Genomic DNA, 23,083 nt, shown 5'->3' on the forward strand with positions numbered 1-23,083 from the left:
ATGAAAACATATCTTCAGCCACATGACAATCTTTGTGGTCTACTCAATTTGATTTACTCAATTTGATTTACACGTCGCTCCCAACGGATATGGTGCCAACAGTTCCCCACCCGTGAAAATGAGGGAAGAAAAAAGGAAGGAAGTAAAATTAACAGAAAGAAAAGAGAAAGCCAGTCAAAAGCACCCCGTATGAACAATGCCTGTCTTCAACTTCTGAACATAAAACCTAGTAATTATCGTGCACATAATCTGGAACTTGTTCTCACCTGGTGGCAAAGGTAGGAGATCCAGTTAGGTCGCAAGTCGTTGGTTCTTCTAGCAGCACGTGCAGCAGTGATATCAGCCTGGGCCTGTCGGAGCCAACGACGCCCTTCGCCCGGCTGTGGGTTGGGTGGAGTGCTGTTCCCACCAAACCTACCATGACCTCTAGCTCGTGAACCTTGCCTCCCTCTGGACCTGGCTTCGGAGCACTCGCGATGACGACGCCCTCTTCGGTGAATGTTTTCAAAAAAGGAATAAGGAAAAGAAGCGCCTGGCCTGTTGCTGAATCTGTCCATGTCCTCATTGTCATAGGTACTGTCATCATCAGGAGGCAGTTGTTGGTCTGACTCTAGTAAAACCACGTAGTGTTGGATGACCTGTGTCACTTTGGTGCAGAATTCTTTGTTGCCAAGATTTTTGTCTGGGTGCCACTGCAGCAAAAGTCGTTTTACCACACGTCGTCTGTCTGCCATGTCTACCAACTGAGACCATGCCTCAGTGAGAATTTCACGAATTTCTCTGAGCACTTCTTTGTAGTCTTGTGGCTGTTCTGTTTCTGTGGCGTGATTTTCATGCTGGGCTATAGCCATTGCTGTAGATGCCTCTCCGCTTACTTCTCGTAAAAACTTGTACAGCTTGAGGACGCTAACTTGTTGCACCCCTCTGTTAGGTCCAAGATCCACTCTGAAATGTCGTTTCCATTCATTACCATGATTGTCTCCATCCTGGCACACCTCAGAGATCACGATGCCATAGATATAGACTGGATCTTCGTCTCCACATTCTGTTGCATTTCCAGCCTGGCTATCACCCACCTCTTCCCTGTCTACTTCTTGGTCATGAATCTCATAGCCTACGTGCTCTCCTTTATAAAAGTCAAAAGTCAGCTTGTTCTTCAGCTGGTCGTGAAAGTCGACTGCGATAAAGCTGCCTGCTGGAGGGTACATTGTTTCGTTCAGTACATTGTTCAAGTTGTACTGAGGAATTCGTCCCTCGTCCAACACCCTCTTTCCACGAGCCGGATTTTTCAGTACACGATGAAGGAGGTGGCTTTCTAGTTGTACGTTCAATACAAACTGTATTGCTATGTAAAGGCTGTGGTCACAACCATCCTCACATCTTGCCCAGTTTCTGGAGGACTCTGCAGAGACGTACACAGTAGCCATCCTTGGATCTCCTAATATCTTTGCGGTAAATGATGTTTTGTGACTTTCTGTTCCTTCAACCGGGACATCGTACAGAGTCAGCACTGTTTTCAGTTGCGGGGTCACTTTAACTGAAACGTTGGCAAGTTGTTCAAGTATCCGCCGTGCAGTTTCTTCGTTGAAGGTGTCACCTCGGCGCTTACATTGATGGTAAACGAGTCGCCCTACTGCATGTGTAGTTCCTGGGTGGCAAAGTTTTGCCATGACTGGATTTGATTGATCTGCCTCTTCAGCTGCCTCTAGAATATCTTCCTGAATTTCTTCTCGAACAACTTCGGATAGCATTACAACTTGATGTTTTTTTGGGAGCCGTTTTAGCTCTTCGACTTCCTGAGTTACCCTAACCTCAAGCTTCTTAAGCTCCAAGAGAAAGTGCATGCCTTCTGGTGGTTTTGTGAATCTCTCTCCCAGGTAATCGTCTTTTAAGATGATTTCAGTTGACTTCTGAAGACATATCTCCTCTGTTGGAAGGTAAAGAACCTCTGTTTTGATTCTCTTCTGTTCGTCTGCCCCTTCTCTAAGGCACCTCAAGAGTCCTTCCACTGCAGTCTTCACTATCTTCAACTCCTCAACGTTCAGTTGCTCATTTCCAGCTTGGGTCTTTAACCAGTGAAGTACACAAGCATAGTGATTGGCAGTGACCTGCTCAGCTGCGCCAAGCAACTTGAAGAAATCAAAGTGTCTTCCGAAGTCAACGGGGGCCTTTTCAATGTGACCTTTGATCGTTTCATGTGGTCGCAGATCCATCACTACGCTTGCTGGTAGCAGCATCTGTGTGTTATCTATGTCGCAGATAAGACGAAGTTGTTTTATTGCATCAATATCCGATTTGCAATTATCATTCAGATATCCGTACAGCCTTTCCATAGCATTGACAAGGAAGCCTTTGTTTGATCGAAACTGCACAAAAATATGCCGTCCTTGTTCGCCACCCAAACTCTGGCAAATATTCCTTGCATGCTTTATGACTTTTTCTTTCGGTGCTTTTGCTTGCAAACACAAATGGGTCATGATCTGGTTCAGTTTTTTGGGTTTGTGAAAATAGTACCTTGGATCAGAGATAGGATCAAGCATGTAGCTGCTGCTCCATACCAGGTGCAGATTGTCTTCCAAACAGCTCTCTTCAAATGACACAAGACGTGTTTCAGGTTGGAATGGATCGGCTATTTTGACCAGTTGTTCGCCTTCAACTGTTGATGTCCAATCTAAGGGCAGCAGGAAGCGTTTTCTCCTCACTTGCTTTAGAAGCGTGGAAGTAAGATTGTCTCGTGTGAACAAATGGTTCACAAGTGTCTTGGACTTTTCAGCGACCTTGTCTGAAATATCAGAGCTGCCTTCTCTCTCCACTTCCCCGGCGAAACGCAAGAACATATCATCAGTGATGTCAGAGACTATGCCAGCTGCTGACAACAAGCCTTGCCATTCTGTGAGACAAAACGGCTCAGGGGGAAAACAGTCAAAAGCACACATGACTCTGAAGACTGTATCATGGGGATTGTAGAAATCTTCCGCTCTGTGAAGTGTCCCTTTGATGTCGATAAATGCAGTAGATCTCAGCTGACAAGACAGCTGCTTCCAATCTTCGCTCCTATTCTCAGGGCAAAAGATGCTCCGAAAAAAGTTTTGTCTCAAAAAGTCCATGTGAGGGTCAACAGCAAGACGAGGAAGGCTTTCAAGGGTGGGAAGCAAATATCGACAGTAGAAATCTGAATTTTGCAGGATTTGAAAATCAAGGATCTGGCACAATTCCGCTGGAATGAAATCCGCTCGCAGAAGGGTCACAGGACGCGGTGCTTCCACACTCCACTCCATCAATCCGTCTTCTGGGATGGAAGAGCTCAAACAGAGCACGGGAGTGGCAGCTGTTGTTGGACCAAGGCATCCATCAAAGAAAGGGAACAGTGGAAGGCTTCTCAGCTCTCTTTTGAGATCATCTTCGTTTGAACACTCGTCCTGCAAGACGATTAGATTGTTGCTGAAGTAGGACAGAATGATTCTACCGTTTTCATGAGATGCTGAAAGTCGATCAGCACAACACGACAGGGCATGTAACAGTGCACAAGGATGACTAATGGAAGCAACAAGTTTGTTGGCAATACTGCTGCTGGGGAGATTCGTGATGTCAAGGAACGGCAAAGGAATGCTTTGTAAGATTTGCCAAAGGTTGCTGTTTGACGAGTCACGTGATGAAAACAGAAAAACAACAAGATGCAAATCCTTGAGTGGATAGAGCAACATTTTCTCCTTGCTCCCGTTCTTCGTCTTGACTGGTATCAAACACCAATCATGCAGACACTGAAGCATTTCTTCTGCCGTCTGACGCAACTCCTTCAGTTCTGACCTTTGCTTTTCCATTTGTTGTTTGCCTTTTGTCGCCTCTTTTGGCTTACTGGCGTTTTTGTCTGCAGATTTTTCAGATGGGCTTGTTTTTTTCAACTCTTCTTCCACTTGTTTCTCGAGAAATCTCCACAGATCTCTGATCCACGAGGTAAACGGAAGTTTCTTTGGTTCGTAAGTGCAAGGTTTCCCTTTGTTGTAAAACTTTTCTGAGAGAGTTTTCTTCAGTCTATCTGCAAACATCGGAATGGTCAACTGCTGCAAGACAGCCTGTGTTTTACCAAGATCTTCAAAGTAGCCAATAATGTTTTTGTGCAAAAACTCTTCTGCAGAGCCAGGCAAAAGGTGACTGGATCGTGAAATGATAGGCATCAAGGCGTCCTCTGCAGAGCTAAATGTCTGCAGCGTTTCTGATTGTCGTAGGCAAAGTGGTAACCCATTCAGGTTTTCCAGGAAGTCCGCTTCTTTACTGACAAACTCCACTACTTTCTGAATATTTTCAGCAGTCTGAAAAGGAGTGCTGGCTACTGGTTTTGGCAGGTTGTTCAAATTGCATCCACCACCTACAGCGTGACCTGCAGACTTTAGGAATTCAAGTACTGTTTTGGGTGTCACCTGCTGTACGTCATCCACACCACTGTCTCTGAAGTTTTCATAGACAACAAAGGGTGCGTCCAGTATCTTCATGTTGAGATTCTTCAGCAGCAGCACCAGATCTCTGGCTTGATCAGATGGAGATGGTTGAGCAGAGGATGAAGCTGTTTTGTGAGCAGAGGATGAAGTTGGTCCTTGGGACAAGATGACTGGCCTTGCTGCCTGGCTCTGTTTGTTGTTATCTTGAAAGAATGCCTCAAGATTGTTGAAAAATCCAGGAAACCCCTTCTTTCTTACTGCAGGCATCCACGCAAGCCTTGACTGCTCTCGATAGTACACAGGGAAAAGATCTAGCGACTCCTTTCTTGCCAGCTCTCTGTAGATCTCGTGCATCATATTTTTCCAAAAATCTGATGCTGCAAGTTTTGGCTGTGGGAACAGCGCATGGTACTGCTTCAGTTTTGTTGCTATTTGCATACCCGCGAGAGTGGTTTCTGCAAACCATGCGGTCTTCACGTGTTGAAGCGCTGTAATGTAGGCTGGAACAATGACTTGCAAAGCAATGACTTCATTCCATTGAGATCTAAAATCTTCCTTCTGGCTTCCTGCATCCCATAAATTCCTGCGAGTTTCATGGTCGAGAGCAAAATGCCCATTCACGTGCATGGGAAGCTTGGTAAAAACAGGAAGTGGCAGTATGCAAAAAGCCTGATGCTTCTGATGCAGCTTCAATGGATGGGTGTCCTTGCCCTTGGCGGGATTTTCCTCTTCCAGTTTCACAGCTACACCTCCACGTGGTAAGAGTCGAAAGTTGTTGTCACGCCATTCATTTTGAAGACTATCAGCCACATTACTTCCCTCTGCAAACCCAACTCTTTGAACAGTCAGCCATTTTTCCTTATGGCCACTTGTATCAACCAGCTCTGACTGGACCACTGCTTCAAAGGGAGGAATATCTGTCATGCTTGTCCGTTTTTGGTCCATTACTTGCGATGCCTTTCTCAGTGAATCTTTGAATCTGGTAAGTTGGTCTGTACTGTCTACAACTGACTTATTCACGTCAAACTCCTTCTTCAGTGAGCCATCCTTTTGGACTGAGAAGATTCCAATTTTCCGCAGGTTGTTCAAGAACAAAAGACAGGTGCTTATCTCCTCCTTAAAATCATCCATCAAATCTTTGATATTCAGGTCGGAGACAGCCTCTCGTTTGATTTTCGAGCAGTCCGCCATCTCCGCAGTACGAAGAGGAAACCTAAATAAAGTCCCTGGTTGTTTCATGTCAATGGCATTGTTCAGATACCCAGAAAGTAAGTCTGGGTATGCTTTTCTGACATGTTCAATGTCAGTGAACTTGACACCTGGCCTGTTTGGTTGTGTGTTCAGCACATAACGACAGTTTGGATCAAATACGCATATCACCTCCCGCTCATCATCCTCCCTCGTCCAGAACGAAGGCACGTCGGTAATGTGAAATACAGCATTGAACCCAACACCAAACTGTCCGATTTTCAATGCGTCGCCTGCTTTACTGCCAACCCCTAGGTTTTGAATTCCCTCCATGTCCTGCTTTGTGAAGGACTTGTTGTTGTAGAAGCAGAGTGCTGGGCCTTGTAGAGCGTTCCAGTTGTCTGGCACTGTGTCTGTTTTTAGGTGTCGGAAGTCCATGATGAATTTGCATTCTGTTGCTCCGGCATCCTCAGCATTCTGCAGAAGCTCCTTGCAAAGGGAAGAGTCAAATGTGTATCCCTGCAGCAGGCGTTGAATGCGAGTTGTCAGCTCCTCGTGTTGACCAAAGGGGACAGAAATGGACTCAGTAATCCTATCAAAGTCCTGCCTTCTCTTGGTTTTCACACCTAACAGTCGTGCTGTTTCAGTTGGGATCTTGTCGTGTACAAAATGTAAACCTTCAGTCTCAATCAGCCGAGGGCAGTCATCCACACAAAGACTGGTTGCAGGCTGCAAGATGCCGTGCTTGTCTGGGAGAAAAACCAGCACTGTCTCAAGAGATTCATTTTCTGGAGATTCCTTTGTGATCGCTCCAAGCAACTGTGCAAGCTGGGAAACAATGGTGATGGTCTCATCTGGAATTTGGATGCCGTCATTCTCTCTCTTCAGTCTTTGCAGAACCAAAAGTACGTCACTAGCTTCAAATCTCCCTTTGACTCCAACAACTTCAAAGAAGAGTCTGTACCTCTGGAGGTTACTTTCAAGCTGGAAGAGATAAGGCGAACAGTTGAAAGGGCACACAAAGGCAACCAGGGATGATGACACAAACTGAGTGCCGTTCCAGACGACGTCTTCGTTGGACAGAGAGTCCTGGATGTTCTCCCGGATATTGTGCAGTTCATCTCGTCTCAAGCATGTTGTAAGGTAAGCATAGACGTCACTACTTATGGATTGGACAAGTACCTTGTTGCTGCTGGAGCAGTCACGGTGATGTTTTGCGACAACAACCAGCTGTTGCTGGGCAGTGTCAAGCAGTTTACCAAGACCATAATGTTCTTCAACCACAAGTCCCAGAGTTTTCAGCACTTCTCGGACTTTTCCTGTCAAAAGTGTCTTCGAACCCTGCAGACATCTTGTGTCCAGCACCTTTTCTTTGCAGGCAACCAAATGTTTCAGGTTGTCAGAGAAGAGTTGAGAGGGCGGAGAAAGAAGCACACATTCTGCATGTTCACCCCCCGCCCACTGAAAAGGCCAGTCGTCTGGCTTGCTGAGTACAGGCAGGAAAGCGGTTTGTGACAGTGAGTCTTTCACTTCAGTAGGACAATTTTCGAAGGAAAACTCCGAGTCAAATACTTTTGATGTGGAGAGGTACTCAACCAAAGCTGCAGCACGGCTCAGACAATCAGCCTTTTTCGTATCTGCATTCAACTGTCCAACACTTTTTGCTCTGTCCAAAACCATGTCCCAAGGCATCTCGTCTTTGATCATTCCAAGAAAAGCCATCCTTAAAAGAGTGTTATGGTCACAGAAATCAGTCCTGGAAGATTTGGTTGGCTTTTTTTCTTTTTTCTTTTTCTTTTCTGCAGTCTGTGGGAATCTGCACTCAGAGGGAAGGAAGAGTTTGGCTGCTTGTCCCTGTGGATGAACCAGCTCACTGGGTTTCCTAAGCTGCTGTCCTCCTTCACAAGGGATGCAAGCGTTGGCTCTGATCAGCTCATCGATGTCCTTGTCCTTCCTCATCAAGGCGTGGTGAATCAGACTGTCCCTCTCATCTGGCTGCCACCAGTCACTGTGCAGGTTGGGGAAGAAAATATCCCTGTAAAATGCAAGCTCGCTGATGACTTTTTTACCGAACATCCCTTTTGGGCCCTTTTCCTTCATCAGCTTACAGATGGCAGATGGGACATCCACAACGTGGCCAGGTCCTCTCCAGAACTGTCGAAGAGCCATCCATGCAGTCTGGCCACAGCCAGAATCTCTGAAGTCTGGCTGAAGGAAGCACGCGTCCTCAAAGGTCACCCACTGGCTGGTGCCTGGGACAGGCAGGACCTTGTTGTTTTTCCCCAGAAGACGATTGTAGAAGCTGTCCACGAGTGAGTCCACGCTGGACTTTGGCCACAAGTCAAAGAACTTGCTGAAGTCTGAACCCGCAGCTGCCTCCTTTTGCACTAACTCCAGCGCCAGCAAGTAGGCGCGGCAAATGGCGTCACCGTACAAAGCAGAATTCCATGACGCCTCCCATTTCTCAAACTCCTCTTTCGTTTTGACCATCAGGCTTCTGCGGTCTGATGTCAATGCGAACGTTCCATTTATGTGCACGGGCAGAGTTACGCATGCTACTTCCTCTGGCAGAGGTAGGAAACAGTAGAGGTGGCCAGTGTTGTAGAAACCCGCAGGGCTGTCCTTCAATGCTTGCAAGTTATTGTCAGAGACTGATACTGCTACGGCAGCTAGCGGAACAAGGCCTTTTTTCTTCTTGGTGTGTGCCAACTTTGCCGATTCGTCGACCCCTGATGCCCAGGCTACCTGCCACATGGTGCTGCTCTCTGTTTTCTTGACTCCACACACGCTGCTGGCCTCGTCTGTGACTTTAAGGTCAATCTTTACTTTTTGCTTGATCTTAATGTCGTTGTTCTCCCGGGACCACTGATCTTTCATGAATGTCAGCACGCTTTTCTCTCCAAGCTGGGTTGGTCCACTGATCACAGTTGGTGACAGGCAGTTCTTTCTCACAGTCAGCAGTAGCTTCGAATTTCTAGGGTCTGTGCAACTGCTCGGTAAATGGAACACTTTCAGTTCTGTCACACTCTGGGTGAACATCAGCAGACTTCCAGCTCTGTCCAGCAGCATCTTCAGGAACTCGCGTCGCTTTGATTCAGAATAGCTCTCTGACTTTAGTTTACTCTCACTTGCTTGCTCTTTTGTTCTCAAAGAAAACCGGAACAGTGTTCCTTCATAAGACACCTCTGCATTACTTTGCAGACTACACCCAAAGACGTTCTGGAAGGGCAGAAACTGATTAGGCATTCTAGCCAGTAGGTCCTTGTTAATAGGCTTTGTGAAGTCCAACTTGAGACCAGCTCCCTTGCCAAGATATTTGCACTGTGGATCAAACATGGCCATTTTGTTTTTGCTGATGAAACAGGGAACGTCTGTCAAATTGTAGACTGCATTAAAGCCAAGACCAAATCTGCCAACTTTTGATGCGTCATCTTTCTTCGTACCAGCCCCAAGCTTTACAATGTTTTCAAAATCAGTTTCAGAAAAGACACCATTGTTGTAGGCCCAGATGGCGGGGCCCTGAAGTCCAGCCATTCCCTCATCAATCAGGTTTGTCCTCGCATTATGGTTCTCTCGCTCGTCAAGCAGAAAGCAGACTTTGGTGGCACGTGCATCATCGGCATTCTGTATAAGTTCTTTTGGAACTGAGAATCCGTCAGTGTAGGATTCCTTTAGAATACGGTGCAGTCTAGTTGTGAGATCCTCGTGTTGTCCATACTCAAAGTCTAGACCAAGGTCCTCCACACCAGTGAGAGCGCGATCTTTCATCAGCAGAGCGCCCAGGGCCAGGGCTGTCTGAACAGCAACGTCACGATGAACATAGAAGTACGTTTCTGTTGACGAATCAGCATGGATTGCAGACATTCCCGGTGACACTGTGCACTCTCGGGCTGGCTTGAATCGAAGTACACCAGGTTGATTGTGCTCGATTGGCAGTAAAGTTTTGCCACCACGCGCCGTTTCGGATAATTTCAATCTGGACAGGATCTGACCCACAAGTTGTAGGTCCCTGGAGAGGTCTGGGTGCGCTGACTTTTGCATCATGTATTTTGACTTGATCTCTGCTAAGAGAGCAAGCAGCATGTCATCACCTTGGCTCCCTGAGCCCCCACACTGTTCAAGGAAGTCTCTGAAGGCTGTCATCTCTACAGGAACAGGGAACCGATACGGCTGCAAGTTGAGGTCGCTCTCTTTTTTTTCAATCCAGAGACTGCAGGGCTTGACAAACAGGTCTCCTGACTCCACGAGAACACACTTCTCATCTTCGAGAAGTTTAGCGACTGAGATGTCAGACTTGTAGCGTCTTAGGCTCTTAAATATGTCAATCAGAAGTGTTTTGTACTGGAGGATTTCCTCTTGGCAGAAGTGGCGAGTGACGTTTTTGAGATGCTGCAAGACATCCACAGGTGCTGGGTGTTGCTTCACCTGAAGATGGAGAGCGACTTCCTTGGGTAAGTCAGACCGCAGAGCCGGAATCACGGAGCCAACAACAGGCAGCAGGCAGTTGCTGCACATTTCTGACGGTTTTACCAGCTCAGGGGTTGACTTGAGTGGCAAAGATACTGGGTAGACCCTCGAGGGTTTTTCATCATCCTGAAGACAGGGTAGGCAGCGGATCATGGAGATGCTCTGGAGAGTAGCTGCGTTGACCTCATGTCCATATTTCTTCAGATAATTCCACAGTCCACATGACATTTTCCTGGCTGCAGCATACTTTTTCCTTGACCACTTGTCTGAGATCTGCTTTGCCACGCTGACCAAGTCGTTCTGCACATCCCGTTCACCACGAAGTTCTAGGTTCCTCAATTTCTGCAACATGTCTGGCCTGGAGAATTCTCCGCTGGGGAACAGAGTGTCATGCTGGGTGTGAAACAGTTCCTGGAGGAGCGATGACGAAGGATCGTAAAGGTCGACTACTTTTCTCAGACTGCCGGTCTTTGTTGAAACAAACTCAATTTCTTTGGCCATACTCTGCAGGGTTGAATCTGTGTACAGTGAGTGGTTCTGCAGGAAATATTTCATCAGGCTCATTCTATCTTCTGCAGAATACTGCCTTCCAGCTGAAGACATCTCCTGCATAATCTCATGAACAACTTTGCACAGTGTCATTTCTTCAGCCCCGAGTTTTTGTGCAGCATGCTTCTCAGAGGTTGTGCAAGTCAAAAGCTGTCTTGGGAATGAAACAGGCGGTAAATGTTCTGGGCCAATTACAGAGACCTCCTGTATGCTGACTGAGTCTCCTGTCACTGTCTTGAACAGATTCAGATGCTTGAAGACCACTGCAATCTTGGCAGAACTACAATCGTAAAGCAATTGTACAAGAGCTTTCTTTTCATCCTCTGTGGCTCCCGAGTTGAAAGACTTCACAGCGTTTGTTCTGAGGCTGGAATAGGCGCTTACAGACTGTACAGCTTTCATGACACCATCAGGTGTAGGATAGTGGACAAAGTGTCCCAGCACTTGCCCGTGCCTGGTGACATAGGAGGGGACGTCGTGCAGCACGGTCACTCCCAGCTTGGTCAAGGCAGAGGCGAGGGATGCAGACATTGGGGTCATGCCCCTAGCTTTGCTGCACACGTAGACACCTGTCAGAGGCAGCAACGTCAGACTTTTCTTGCTGGTGAGAAACAATGTCAGAGGATTTCTTTCCACTTTTTTCACAGGAAGCAGACGAACATGAGAGAACCTCGAGAGGTCTTCCTGCTTTTCCAAGAACAGCCAGACACATTCTATCCAAGGATCGTCCATACGCAGGGATAGATGGCCATTTACAAACCGTGTTTCTATACTTCTCTCCAGCAGGTCTGGGAGTCTTTTGTCGCGCTTTTTCAGTTTCTTAATAGCCAGCGTTCCTGTTAGGAAGAAAAATGTATCTATCTTGCAGCTATCAACTAAATCTTGTCTTGATTTTCACTCCAAACACAATACACCATTTATAACCGCTCAATTTTGTGAACATGATGACATTTTAGAGTTTCACAAACCCCATTTTGACTCCTCATAGTTTTCAAAATGAACATGTATTTGAAGTCTTTTTTTTATTTAACAAAACCATTAGATCGTCCATGATTTTTTAACGAGTCACTAATTGGCAAATGTTCCTGAAAGTAACCTGATTTTTGAGTTTCTCCACACATTGCATAGAAAACGCCAGGATGCTCTGTAATGAATCCGTCGCGATATAACCTTCGTGGTTGAAAACGACGTTAAACACCAAATAAAGTAAAGTAAAGTATCTGTAATGAATAGCCTTTGTATATTAGCTCATTCGTTTCAACAATGGCAATTGCCAATAATTACTTAATACAAAGCTGTTTTCTGCACTTACCTGTTGCTGCAATGCGTTCAAGATCTTCTCTGACGTAAGCTGGGACATCACTGCTGCAAAACTCTGCTTCAAGGCCAGGGAACAACATGTTGAGTTCTTCAGGACAGCAGAACTTCACGGATGACTGACGGTTCTCTCGGCTTTCAAAAGTCCCAAAGTGACCACTGGCTAGAGGCAGCAGGGGCAGATTGATGAGCAGAGACTGGTCGTGGCAGCAGAGATAGTGCAACAAACTGAGTTTATCACGGCCAGTGAGGTGCGCCAGGCTGGATGGGATGAGTTGGCTGACACTGCGTGCGTTCATCTTTTGCACATGTTTCAAGTGACCGAGACTGTTCAGAGTGCGCAGCACGTGCTCCGGCAAGTCAACTAGGTTCTCGTCGTTGACCGTGTACACCTTCAGCACAGCCTCCTTCACTTCTGGCGGTAACTGTTGCTGGAGGACTGCCTGGCTGAGCGACACCCAGCGTCCGCCCTGCACATGGCTGAAGAAGACGTGTCGCTGAGCAAGGTCTGCGTACAGGGGTTCCAGGAGAGGTCCCCACCTGTCGCTTACGGTTCTTGCGTCTGGCCAGGCCTGGTAGAACGTGTCGGGATCGCTGCAGTTCAGCTCTTGCAGCCTGAAACAAAAGTGCAGACAAGAATAAATTGTGGGTGCGGGCTAATGTACAGAGTTTGAAGACTGTATGCGATTAGCTTGCATGCACGATTCATCACTTGTTTCTGAGGATGATTAAAGACAGATTTAGGGGGGTTACCAGCATTCTGAAGGGGAACAAATCTGCTCTCTGTACTCTGCTTTGCTGCACTCCAGTGCATACGGTTAAGAACATGCCTGGCCCTATCATATTCGCCCCATTGACAAACAGCAGCACCAAAAATTATTACCTGTAAGTGTAATAAAAGACAACCAAGTGAGAACAGCAAGCACATCTTACCTGCAGACAGCCTTGCTGTAGACCCTGGGTAGCAGCTCAGTGACCAGCAGACAGTTCCACAGGGTGGGGGGCTCCAGTTTGGCACGATCACGGCCAGGACGCAGCTGGTCCGCAGTGGGCCACTTGAGGTGACGGCGATTCTGCTCCAGGGAAAAGTAGCCGTGCACGTGAAGCGGCAGGCCCGTAGGGGAGCGGGTGTCCAGGGGCAACGGGAGAAAACAGAAGACCTGACTCTGAAAGTTGCTCTGATTGGTCAGAGGGATAGCCACACCTACACAGGGCCTGTAACCCAGCTGAGGATCTAAGCACAGCCGTAAAAGGTCTCTGCTTATATTATCTACATTGGGGTGTGCACGTTAAAGATCCCACGATTGACAAAAGGGTCTTTCCTGGCAAAATTGTATAGGCGTAGATAAAAATGTCCACCAAAATACCCGTGTGACCTGGAATAATAGGCCGTGAAAGGTGGATGCAGCGCCTAAAGGCAGTCGATCTACTGGCCGATGTGAATGCGTGATATATTGTGTAAAAAATTCCATCTCACACGGCATTAATAGGTAACATGCGCCTTGAGTCGCCTTGTGTGGTGAGATACGTGCGCGATATAAATCCTCGTAAATAAATAAAATAAATAAAATAAATAAATCTTTTCCGCAGTGGTAATTTGCGACAAGCCATCTCTGCGACTCTGTGGACGACTTCAGATGGTCTTTTGTCTCCATGACGACCTCGGTCAGGCAGAAAATGTCCTGACGCGGCAGGTCGCTGCCTGCTGCAGTGGTGTCCCTCACAAAGCGCTGTCTCTGGGACAAAACGGATTTCAAGCATGACGAAGAGATGCCGATAGAAAAGGTCTCTGTAGGACTGCCTGTGTCACCCCGTGTGTAGAGCCTGACGCGCTGAATGTGGTTCAGGAAAAGCAGGAGGGAAGGAGCTTCCGCTCTGAAGGAGGCCAGGAGATTTCCCACTGAGGCTTCGGAGTAAACGGTACTGCTCAACTCGCTCTGCTCTTGCCTCAAGGGGAACCAGAACAGCGTGCCTGGGAAGTGGCCTGACTGTGCTCGGAAGGTCGCCTCACTCACACCAAACATTCCATCCAAGCTGCAAAGGAGCGACTGCAGTTCTCGCCCTTTCCTTCCCGCCAGGCGGTGGTGGTTGCAGTAGCGGGTTTCTCCCTTGAAGGGGTCCATGTACATGATGTACTCTCCGCTCATTATCACCAGACGATCTGTGGTTAGAAGTAATGATAGCAATGCAGAACATAAATATAACATAAAACATAAAACTAACCTAACAAATGTCTTAAAATCAATTACTAGACTATCATACACACAAACAAGTATTCATAAACGTGTATTTGTGAGAAGGGAAGTAAGGCTAGGAAAGCATGAAATAACTGATTGTTTAAATGGAACGTATCTTAATTAGCAAAAAGCTACACAAAAGCTTAGAGCGCACAAACTCTTCGATGCATTGACACAAACGTGGGAGATGGAAGACAGATCGAAATGAAGCTCAAAACAATCACGTGGGATGAAAGACAGACTTCAAGCTAATAACTAACCTGTGAGATGAAAGACAGATTTGAAGTTAACAACTAACTTTTAAGATGGGAGACAGACTCGAAATTAACAACCAACCTATGTGATAGAAGACAGACTTGAAGCTAACAACCAACCTGTGAGATGGAAGACAGACTTGAAGCTAACAACCAACCTGTGAGATGGAAGACAGACTTGAAGCTAACAACCAACCTGTGAGATGGAAGACAGACTTGAAGCTATAACCACCAACCTGTCAGATGGAAGACAGACTTGAAGCTATAACATCCAACCTGTGAGATGGAAGATATACTTGAAGCTAACAGCTAACCTGTCAGATGGAAGACAGACTTGAAGCTATAACCACCAACCTGTCAGATGGAAGACAGACTTGAAGCTAACAACCAACCTGTCAGATGGAAGACAGACTTGAAGCTAACAACCAACCTGTCAGATGGAAGACAGACTTAAAGCTAACAACCAACCTGTCAGATGGAAGACATACTTCAAGCTAACAACCAGCCTGTCAGATGGAATACAGACTTGAAGCTAACAACCAACCTATGCGATGAAAGACAGACTTGAAGCTAACAACCAACCTGTCAGATGGAAGACAGACTTGAAGCTAATAACCCACCTGTCAGATGGAAGACAGATTTGAAGCTATAACCACCAACCTGTCAGATGGAAGACAGACTTGAAGCAAACAACCAACCTATGAGATGAAAGACAGACTTGAAGCTAACAACCAACCTGTGCGATGAAAGACAGACTTGAAGCTTACAACCAACCTGTCAGATGGAAGACAGACTTGAAGCTAACAACCCACTTATGAGATGGAAGACAGACTTGAAGCTAAAAACAATCACGTAGGATGGAAGACAGGCGAGAAGCTAACAACCAACCTGTGCCATGAAAGACAGACTTGAAGCTTACAACCAACCTGTCAGATGGAAGACAGACTTGAAGCTAACAACCAGCCTGTGAGATGGAAGATATACTTGAAGGTAACAACCAACCTGTGAGATGGAAGACAGACTTGAAGCCAAGCCCGAAGCGGCCCACTTTGAGCGGGTCTTTCTCCTTGATACTGGTGTGCAGCATGCGGATTCCTTCCCAGTCATCTTTGGTGAACTCTGCATCGTTGTACACACACAGTGCTGGACCCTGATCACACACACACACACACACACACACACACACACACACACACACACAAACAATGTGTCAACATCATTATTCCAACATGCCACGTATTATGGTTCTATTCTTTATCATTCCTGGGAAATCTTCGGCCACACCATTCGGTTGATGTTTTGTGCACCCTATACGTTTGAAGAGGAGTTCAAATTAAACAGCACAGATCTTTTACCACTCAAATTTTACGAACAGGGAAAATACAGTGACATTTCTACACAAAACCATGTGGTTCGCACACCTCTCAGGGCCAAATCAATTAGTGTGTTGGGGGTGGGGGTGGGGGGGGGGACCTAGAAGAATGAGCAAAGCAACCGAGATTCCTAGGGGGGTCCGGGGGCCTGGCCCCCCCCCCCCCCCCCCGGATAATATCTTTGGTCTAAAGAAGCCAAACGGGGCTATCTGAGCTTACACATCACATATTTTGTCTTTTTTGTCTGCCCCTCTTTTTGGGGAAGCAATTTTAACTCTATTATGTTACCATTTTCTGGCATGAAAATATTAACATATCAATTTAAAATTGTACCGTACTTACTGCTTTGCCACCAGAACCTGAACATATCAATTTAGACTTTATGCAAATTCTGCCATAATGTTAACTTTCTAATTTAACTTGTTTGCATGAAAAGTAACTTCATCAACGTTAAAAGCGCACTCATCTTCACGTAAACCATCAGTTACTGGTCACAGACACTGTCAGGCTTTTACACACAGTACAAACACTCTTTCGTTTAAACACTCGCTGCTTGAGAACATCCTAGGTGCCCTCCGTAAAGAGCGAATTTATTATTGCGTGGCCAGACGGATTTACGGTATGTAACCAGAATTTTGGTTTTGATAAATGTCTTTAATGACGTCAAATCCGGTTTATTTTGAAACTTGAGGCGGCTCTGTCACACCCTCATTTTTCAACCAAATTGATTGAAATTTTGGCCAAGCAATCTTCGAGGAAGCTCGGACTATGGGATTGCACTTGAGCTTCGAAGCTTGAAAATTAATGAATGAGTTTGGTGATTAAAAATCTAAAAAAGTTAAATAAAATTAAAATGTGAGTTATCGAACCAAAAAAGATTTCAACTTATTCTTTATTATCTCCTTACTCAAAAAATATATAGATATGCTATGCTTACCCTGAAAATGTACTTAAAATAAATGAAAATATTATGTTAATTAGGCAAAATTGTGATTACAAATACAATTTGAGTAATCGATTCAAAAAAGATTTCATCTTATTCTGTATCATTTCCTGAATCCAAAAATATAAAGGTATGACATGTTTACTCTAAAAATGTGCTCACAATTTAAAAAAAATAGGTACTGCTTTCGCATGCTTCGCAGAGCAAATGTGATCACAATTAAAGAAATAGATACTGCGTTCGCATGCTTCGCAGAGCCGAGCATGACCCGTTTCCGTCTTATGCTAGCCAAGACGTACATGTACTACACTTAGTCTCGGTGATCGGTGATGGCTGGTTTTAGTGTTGATCTTTTAGTATCAACCTGACGTATTGACTAAATGTTTTCATATGGCTTCACACCACTTGTTCTTTCTTTCTAAGAAGACCAAGGAGCTCTGTAAAATTAAACAGGGAAGAGGAGCCGAGAATAAGAACAAATACAATACATGTATCATCAGTAAAGTTATGTTTTACTCACAGACACAAAGAGACATCAACAAACCAAGCTAAAAATAAAACAGCTCAAACGTAAGATTGTACATACTCTCACAGTCTGAGATTATTATCTAATTTTACTGTAAATAAATGCAAGATGAAATCAACAGTTACCTTCAAAAATTTAAGATGTGGGTGATTTTTCAGAGTTTTCTTGTCCAGGTCTTGATGGAAGGTGCGCGTGTCGGTGAGGACTTTGACCTCTGTTGCCCCAGCGTCCTCAGCATTCTGGATCAACTCCTGCCGAACCAGTACATGTTAACGTCATTTGATGCTCTCTTTCGATAAAGTGCACATTATTACGATTAAAGGTCTATCACAGTAAAAGGCAGAAGGTTCAAAAACACTAAGATTATTTTACAATCGGTAATTCAAATCTAGTTTAAAATCTTTATCTCTTTCAAAAAGTGTTTATTTTAAATGTGCAGAGGGGTTCATTCCGCTCCTTAAAAGGGGAGTCCCCCCCCTCAACGCCTTCCACACCAATAGTATATAAATATAACCTAACCCTATATATACTGTTCAAAAAAAGAAACGCATAGTTGCTACTTGCCAAATTTGTTTTATTTTTCGAAAAAATTAACAGAAAATCCAATATTTAGATTATTTGTTTGAAATTTGGTATGGACACAGTTGAATGCACACACAGTTCATTTGCATCTTCAAATCAATCAGTCAATCAATACGATTGGGTGCCGAGGCTGTCAAGTCAGTAGGGGGTGTGACTGCCTTGAGCAGCAACAACTGCCCGGCACCTTCTGGGCATGGACTGGATCAGATGCCGGATATCTTGCTGTGGGATGGTGTCCCACTCCTCCTGAAGTGCCTGCAATAGATCGCGGTGATTTGCCGGCGCTTCTTCTCGCCTGCGCACACGTCTGTCCAATTCATCCCAGAGGTGTTCTATCGGGTTCATGTCTGGCGACATGGATGGCCAGGGAAGCACCTGGACATGGTGGTCGGTGAGGAACTGGGTGGTGAGTCGTGCTGTGTGCGGGCGAGCGTTGTCCTGCTGGAATATGGCATCCTGGTCAGCCAGAAGAGGAAGGGCGTGTGGGCGCAGAATTTCCTCCACGTATCGCTGGGCAGTTATGCGCCCTTGGACGTGCACCAGGGTGCTCCTTCCAGCGGTATTGATCGCCCCCCACACCATGATGCCTCCACCACCACGAACGGATGCCTCCACCACCATGAACGGGTGCCTCATCCACACAGTTGGGCGCGTAACGTTCGTTTACTCTCCGGTAGACCCTCCTCCGACCATCATGTCGCTGGAGCAGGAAGTAGGACTCGTCGCTGAACCACACGTGTCTCCAGTGATTCCGGACGGTCCAGCGAAGGTGCTGGTTGCCCCACTGCACTCGGTTCTGGCGATGGCGGCGGGTGAGGACAGCTCCTCTGTGAGGTCTGCGAGCTCTCAAACCAGCTTCATGCATGCGGTTCCGCACGGTCTGGTCCGATAATCGGTGTGGCCCGGGGAGAGCCTGGACAGAAGATGAGGCCGACAGGAAACGATTCCGGAGGTGGCGGAGCCGTATGAAGCAGTCGTGAGCAGCAGTTGTCGCCCTTGGTCTTTCCGCTCGTGGCAAGTCAGCAACGGAGCCAGTGGCTTGAAACCTGACCCACAGTCTACTGATGGTGCTCTGGGACATGACACGTGGAAGTGCCTGGCGATTGCACTTTGACTTTGGCCTGCTTGTAAACGACCCAATGCAATTTGGCGGTCTTCTCTGCTCAATCGGGCCATCTTTCGTCGCTGAATTGTCGTCTGATTTCTTTGTGGCGAACAATCCGCTTTTATGGGTTTTGGAAGACATGGTGAGAGCTCAATATTCCCCGAGTTTCACGAGATTACACTGAAGCATGACGAGTGGTCATGCCAAATGAGCAATTTTGACATTGTAGCCACTGATAACGCATGCGTCACGTGCAGAGCTCACTTGTGGCAATGGACGAAAGGTCGACGACCAGATAAACATTTTCTGCAGTTTGGTGGATGTCCTTGTAGCCATATAACTAAATTAACCAAATATTACAAGCTATGCGTTTCTTTTTTTGAACAGTATATATATATATATATATATATATATATATACCATCAAAAGCGACTGACCTCCCCCCACCCTTCCACACTATTTTCCGCTATATGTGACCGACCTTGAGGATCTGACCGTCATCCGGGTACAAGTCCAGCACATTGCGAAGTTCCCGGATGAGGGTGGGGCGGATGGTGGAGAGGTCCTCCCCCTCCGAGTCCTGGCTGTCCGAAGCTGAAACATCGGAGGAAAAATAACTGTAAATTAACCTGTTATACTGGCCATTTGACCATTAAACTTCCATAACATTACACATGGAGTCAAACAGCTAACTGTCATTGCAGTGAACGTTGATTTTTGAAGAGACAATAGTCAAATAAGAATTTAGTTTAAAAACAATTGAAAAATCATAATGTACAAAGTATGACACCTAGTATACCAAAAGTGAGAGAAAAAATGGTCTGCAGGGGAGGCAATCATATCTTACGGCAATTCAAAGGAAAAAATACAGCAGTTGTATCCCTTATACGAGTATTGATGATCTTTCCTGACTATCCAAGGTTGAAATAGTACGGTCATCAGTTGGCCGGTGTAACATCAACACATGAAACTAAACTGTTAGTGTAAACTATGTTAGCTCCCTGACAGTGATACATGAGAGTGAACCAGTAAGACTACAGAATGGCTGACAACTTAATTATAACTTATTCTGTTATAGTTGTCTGTGTTTGAAACACTGGCCGACATTCGTCACATCAAATTAAACGGTTATCTATATCGGTTTTTCTATAGAGGCTACCTGATGCTAAAACATCAAGGTAATTTGTAACACAGTTAAAGGATAACGTTAAACTGCTTTCTATCCTGGCTTTGAGCCAAAATAAATATGTATTTTAACAAAGCGTCAGATTATCTGACAGATATGCACAATAAAACATCAAGGCTTAATTAACTCTGCGCTCTCTGTTTTGGCAAAGTTTCAAACATGACAGTGAACGCTTATTTGGATGAACAAACTGCCAAACAAATGTTGCAACAGGACAACAAAGCTTAGATAAAACAACTTCCTGTATCCGAAAAAAATTTAATCTAAAATTTAAAAAAAATATTGTCAATGGCTGCTACATATCTACATTACGTGTACACGGTGCTTGTGGCAAAGAAATCACTGGAAAGGTATTTTTGTCATAAAATGTGTAAGTTTTCCTGGCTGTGCTTTTGACATGCCTAAACCGTCTGTTCTTTCTGTATTTATATGACAATACTTACACATGACGTCAGTGCCAGAGCTCACATGTCACTTTGACTGCAAGTTTGTCCTCATGACGACATGGGAAGGTCGATAACCTGAAAAATACAATATAAATATAACATACATGGATATGAATTTCCATTCATGCATTTACACAGAACTGAAAGTCACATGATGCACTAAAATGGTAGTAAACATTACTATCTTAATGTAAAACACAATGATCGTTACATTTGGACTCTAATGAAATTCTAAGATAATACCCAAATCGTCACGCTCATTCGATCATTGCCTATGTACATTTTTGATGTTTTGAGAATCTGCGTATCTCATTTTAGTTATAAGTTGCAAACTGCCTATCTTGAGCGGTGACAGCAGGATAAACGTGAGATAGGGAGCTGACAGCAACACTTTCAATCAGCATAACAACCCACAACAAGAAGAGCAAACGCTCGATCGAGTCACTTTCGCAGTTCTGAATATTATATGAGGCATCAGGTGGACAGGAAGAAATTGCTATTCACAACACAATGAGTCACGTTCACATAAAATTTGAGCCCGGTCACTTTTATAGTTTCCGAGAAAAGCCCAACGTTAAGTTGTGTGTTGCCGAACAGAAAAGGCTAGTTATCTCCCTTGTTTTTCTGATAACGTTCGTAAAAGGCTACAGATGTAAATACTTTGATGTAAAGAATAATCCTACAAAGTTTCAATCACATCCGATGAACTTTGTCAAAGATATAAAATGTCTAATTTTTCCTTTGACGCTGACCTGTGACCTTGAAAAAGGTCAAAGGTCAACGAAACCATCGTTAAAGTGTAGAGGTCATTGGAGGTCACGACTAAACAAAATATGAGCCCGATCGCTTTGATAGTTTCCGAGAAAAGTCCAACGTTAAGGTGATTTTCTGGTGTTCGAACAACGTTGGTATACTCACGTGATTTTCACGTGAAATTCACGTGATTTAAAAACAAAAGTTAGTTTGATACAACAAACGTTCCTACAACGTAGTTTCAACGTAAACACACAACGTTGGGGTTTAATTGATCGCCAACGTGCCCTCAACGTGAAATCCACAACGAATCCTACGTCAGTCATTACCAATTTTTCACCTGCACGGTTTCGTATCGTTTATCAAAGAAATGTACCTTTGAAAATTACGTAAGGTGAACAGATTTTCAAATACAGGAGATAGATATGTGCGAAACTATCACCGAATAACAAATGACTCAGTCAGACGTTATGAAATTAAGCGCCGATGTACCGCGCAATGTATTTAATTGCTTTGGCGTTCCAAATGCGTCCGGTTACATTTTCTGGCATCATTAATGCATCAACGAGAATTGAAAAGTAATGCTAAAAATATAATTGTGTACGTTTAAAGTTGATCTACTGTGCTCATCAAACCTCTTGTTGTATTTTGTAAATTGGCGAGAGGGGGGCAGAATACATGAACCTAATCTCTGTGATTGTCTATACGTGCGTGCGTGTGTGTGTGTGTGTGTGTGTGTGTGTGATTACACGTGTTAGTGTGTGTGTGCGTGTGTGTGTGTGTGTGTGTGTGTGTGTCTGTGTGTACACGTGTTAGTGTGTGTGTGTGTGTGTGACATCAGTTTGTGTATGTGTGTGTGTGTGACATCAGTTTGTGTATGTGTGTTTGTGGGTGGCTGTGTGTGTGAGTGTGTGTTTGTGTCCCTCGGCGCGTGACAATATATCTGCCAATAAGTTGAACTAAAACAGGGTTCAAGTGGGAATCACCTGAAAAAGCAGGAAGGGAGCAGAATACATGTTATGAACTCCGTTATTTATTGTTTGAAATGTTATAACCTGGGAGAAGTCACCCTCGCACCCCGTCCTTAGTTTCTCTTGACCTACCTTTGAAGTATTCTTGAGGACATGACTAGACTACCCGATTGCGCCCATTGCACGGCATAAGAGAGCGACGTCACGCGTCCAAGGGAGGTGATTTTCGAGCCAGCTGCATTGACTCGGCCAAGAACGCAAACTTTCTTCGATTAAAGGCATTGTAGCATGTCTAAAATCATGGGACTTGTGTTATCAAACTTTTAAAATCACCAAGTAACTTTTAAGAATAGTTTCAGTTACATGCGAACTCATTCTGCTGAACGGATTTTGAGAGCCAGTACCCAACAGCCTTTAAATGCACCTCTTTCCTTTTTTCATGTTCTTTTATGGTTTGCCGATTTTGTTAACATTTTTGCATTCATAATGAAGATTTTATGGTGACTGTACAGAAATGTACGTCCTCTAGTTTCTAACCTTCCAAAAATTGGGGCTGGGGGTCGGGGGAGAAAGAGAGAGAGAGAGAGAGAGAGAGAGAGAGAGAGAGAGAGAGAGACAGACAGACAGACAGACAGACAGACAGACAGACAGACAGACAGACAGACAGACAGACAGACAGACATACAGACAGAGAGGGAGAGTGAGAGAGAGACAGAGAGGGAGACAGAGGGGAGAGAGGGAGACAGAGAG

General features: G+C 45.1%; 1 protein-coding gene across 1 annotated transcript in view; it reads right to left on the bottom strand.

Moving 5' to 3' along the window:
* The window catches only part of LOC138977160 (sacsin-like), a 30,353-nt gene extending 11,860 nt beyond the window's left edge, over window positions 1–18,493 (bottom strand). The window contains exons 1-7 of the mRNA XM_070350070.1: window positions 18,452–18,493; window positions 17,416–17,541; window positions 15,451–15,598; window positions 13,486–14,118; window positions 12,891–13,227; window positions 11,953–12,572; window positions 267–11,476 (exon numbers count right to left, since the gene is read on the bottom strand). Of these exons, the coding sequence (XP_070206171.1) occupies window positions 267–11,476; window positions 11,953–12,572; window positions 12,891–13,227; window positions 13,486–14,118; window positions 15,451–15,598; window positions 17,416–17,541; window positions 18,452–18,493 (13,116 nt within the window). The remainder of the gene's footprint in view (window positions 1–266; window positions 11,477–11,952; window positions 12,573–12,890; window positions 13,228–13,485; window positions 14,119–15,450; window positions 15,599–17,415; window positions 17,542–18,451) is intronic.
* Window positions 18,494–23,083: the final 4,590 nt, after the last annotated feature.

Source organism: Littorina saxatilis, linkage group LG9 (genome assembly GCF_037325665.1).
Source record: "Littorina saxatilis isolate snail1 linkage group LG9, US_GU_Lsax_2.0, whole genome shotgun sequence".
Taxonomy (NCBI): Eukaryota; Metazoa; Mollusca; class Gastropoda; order Littorinimorpha; family Littorinidae; genus Littorina; species Littorina saxatilis.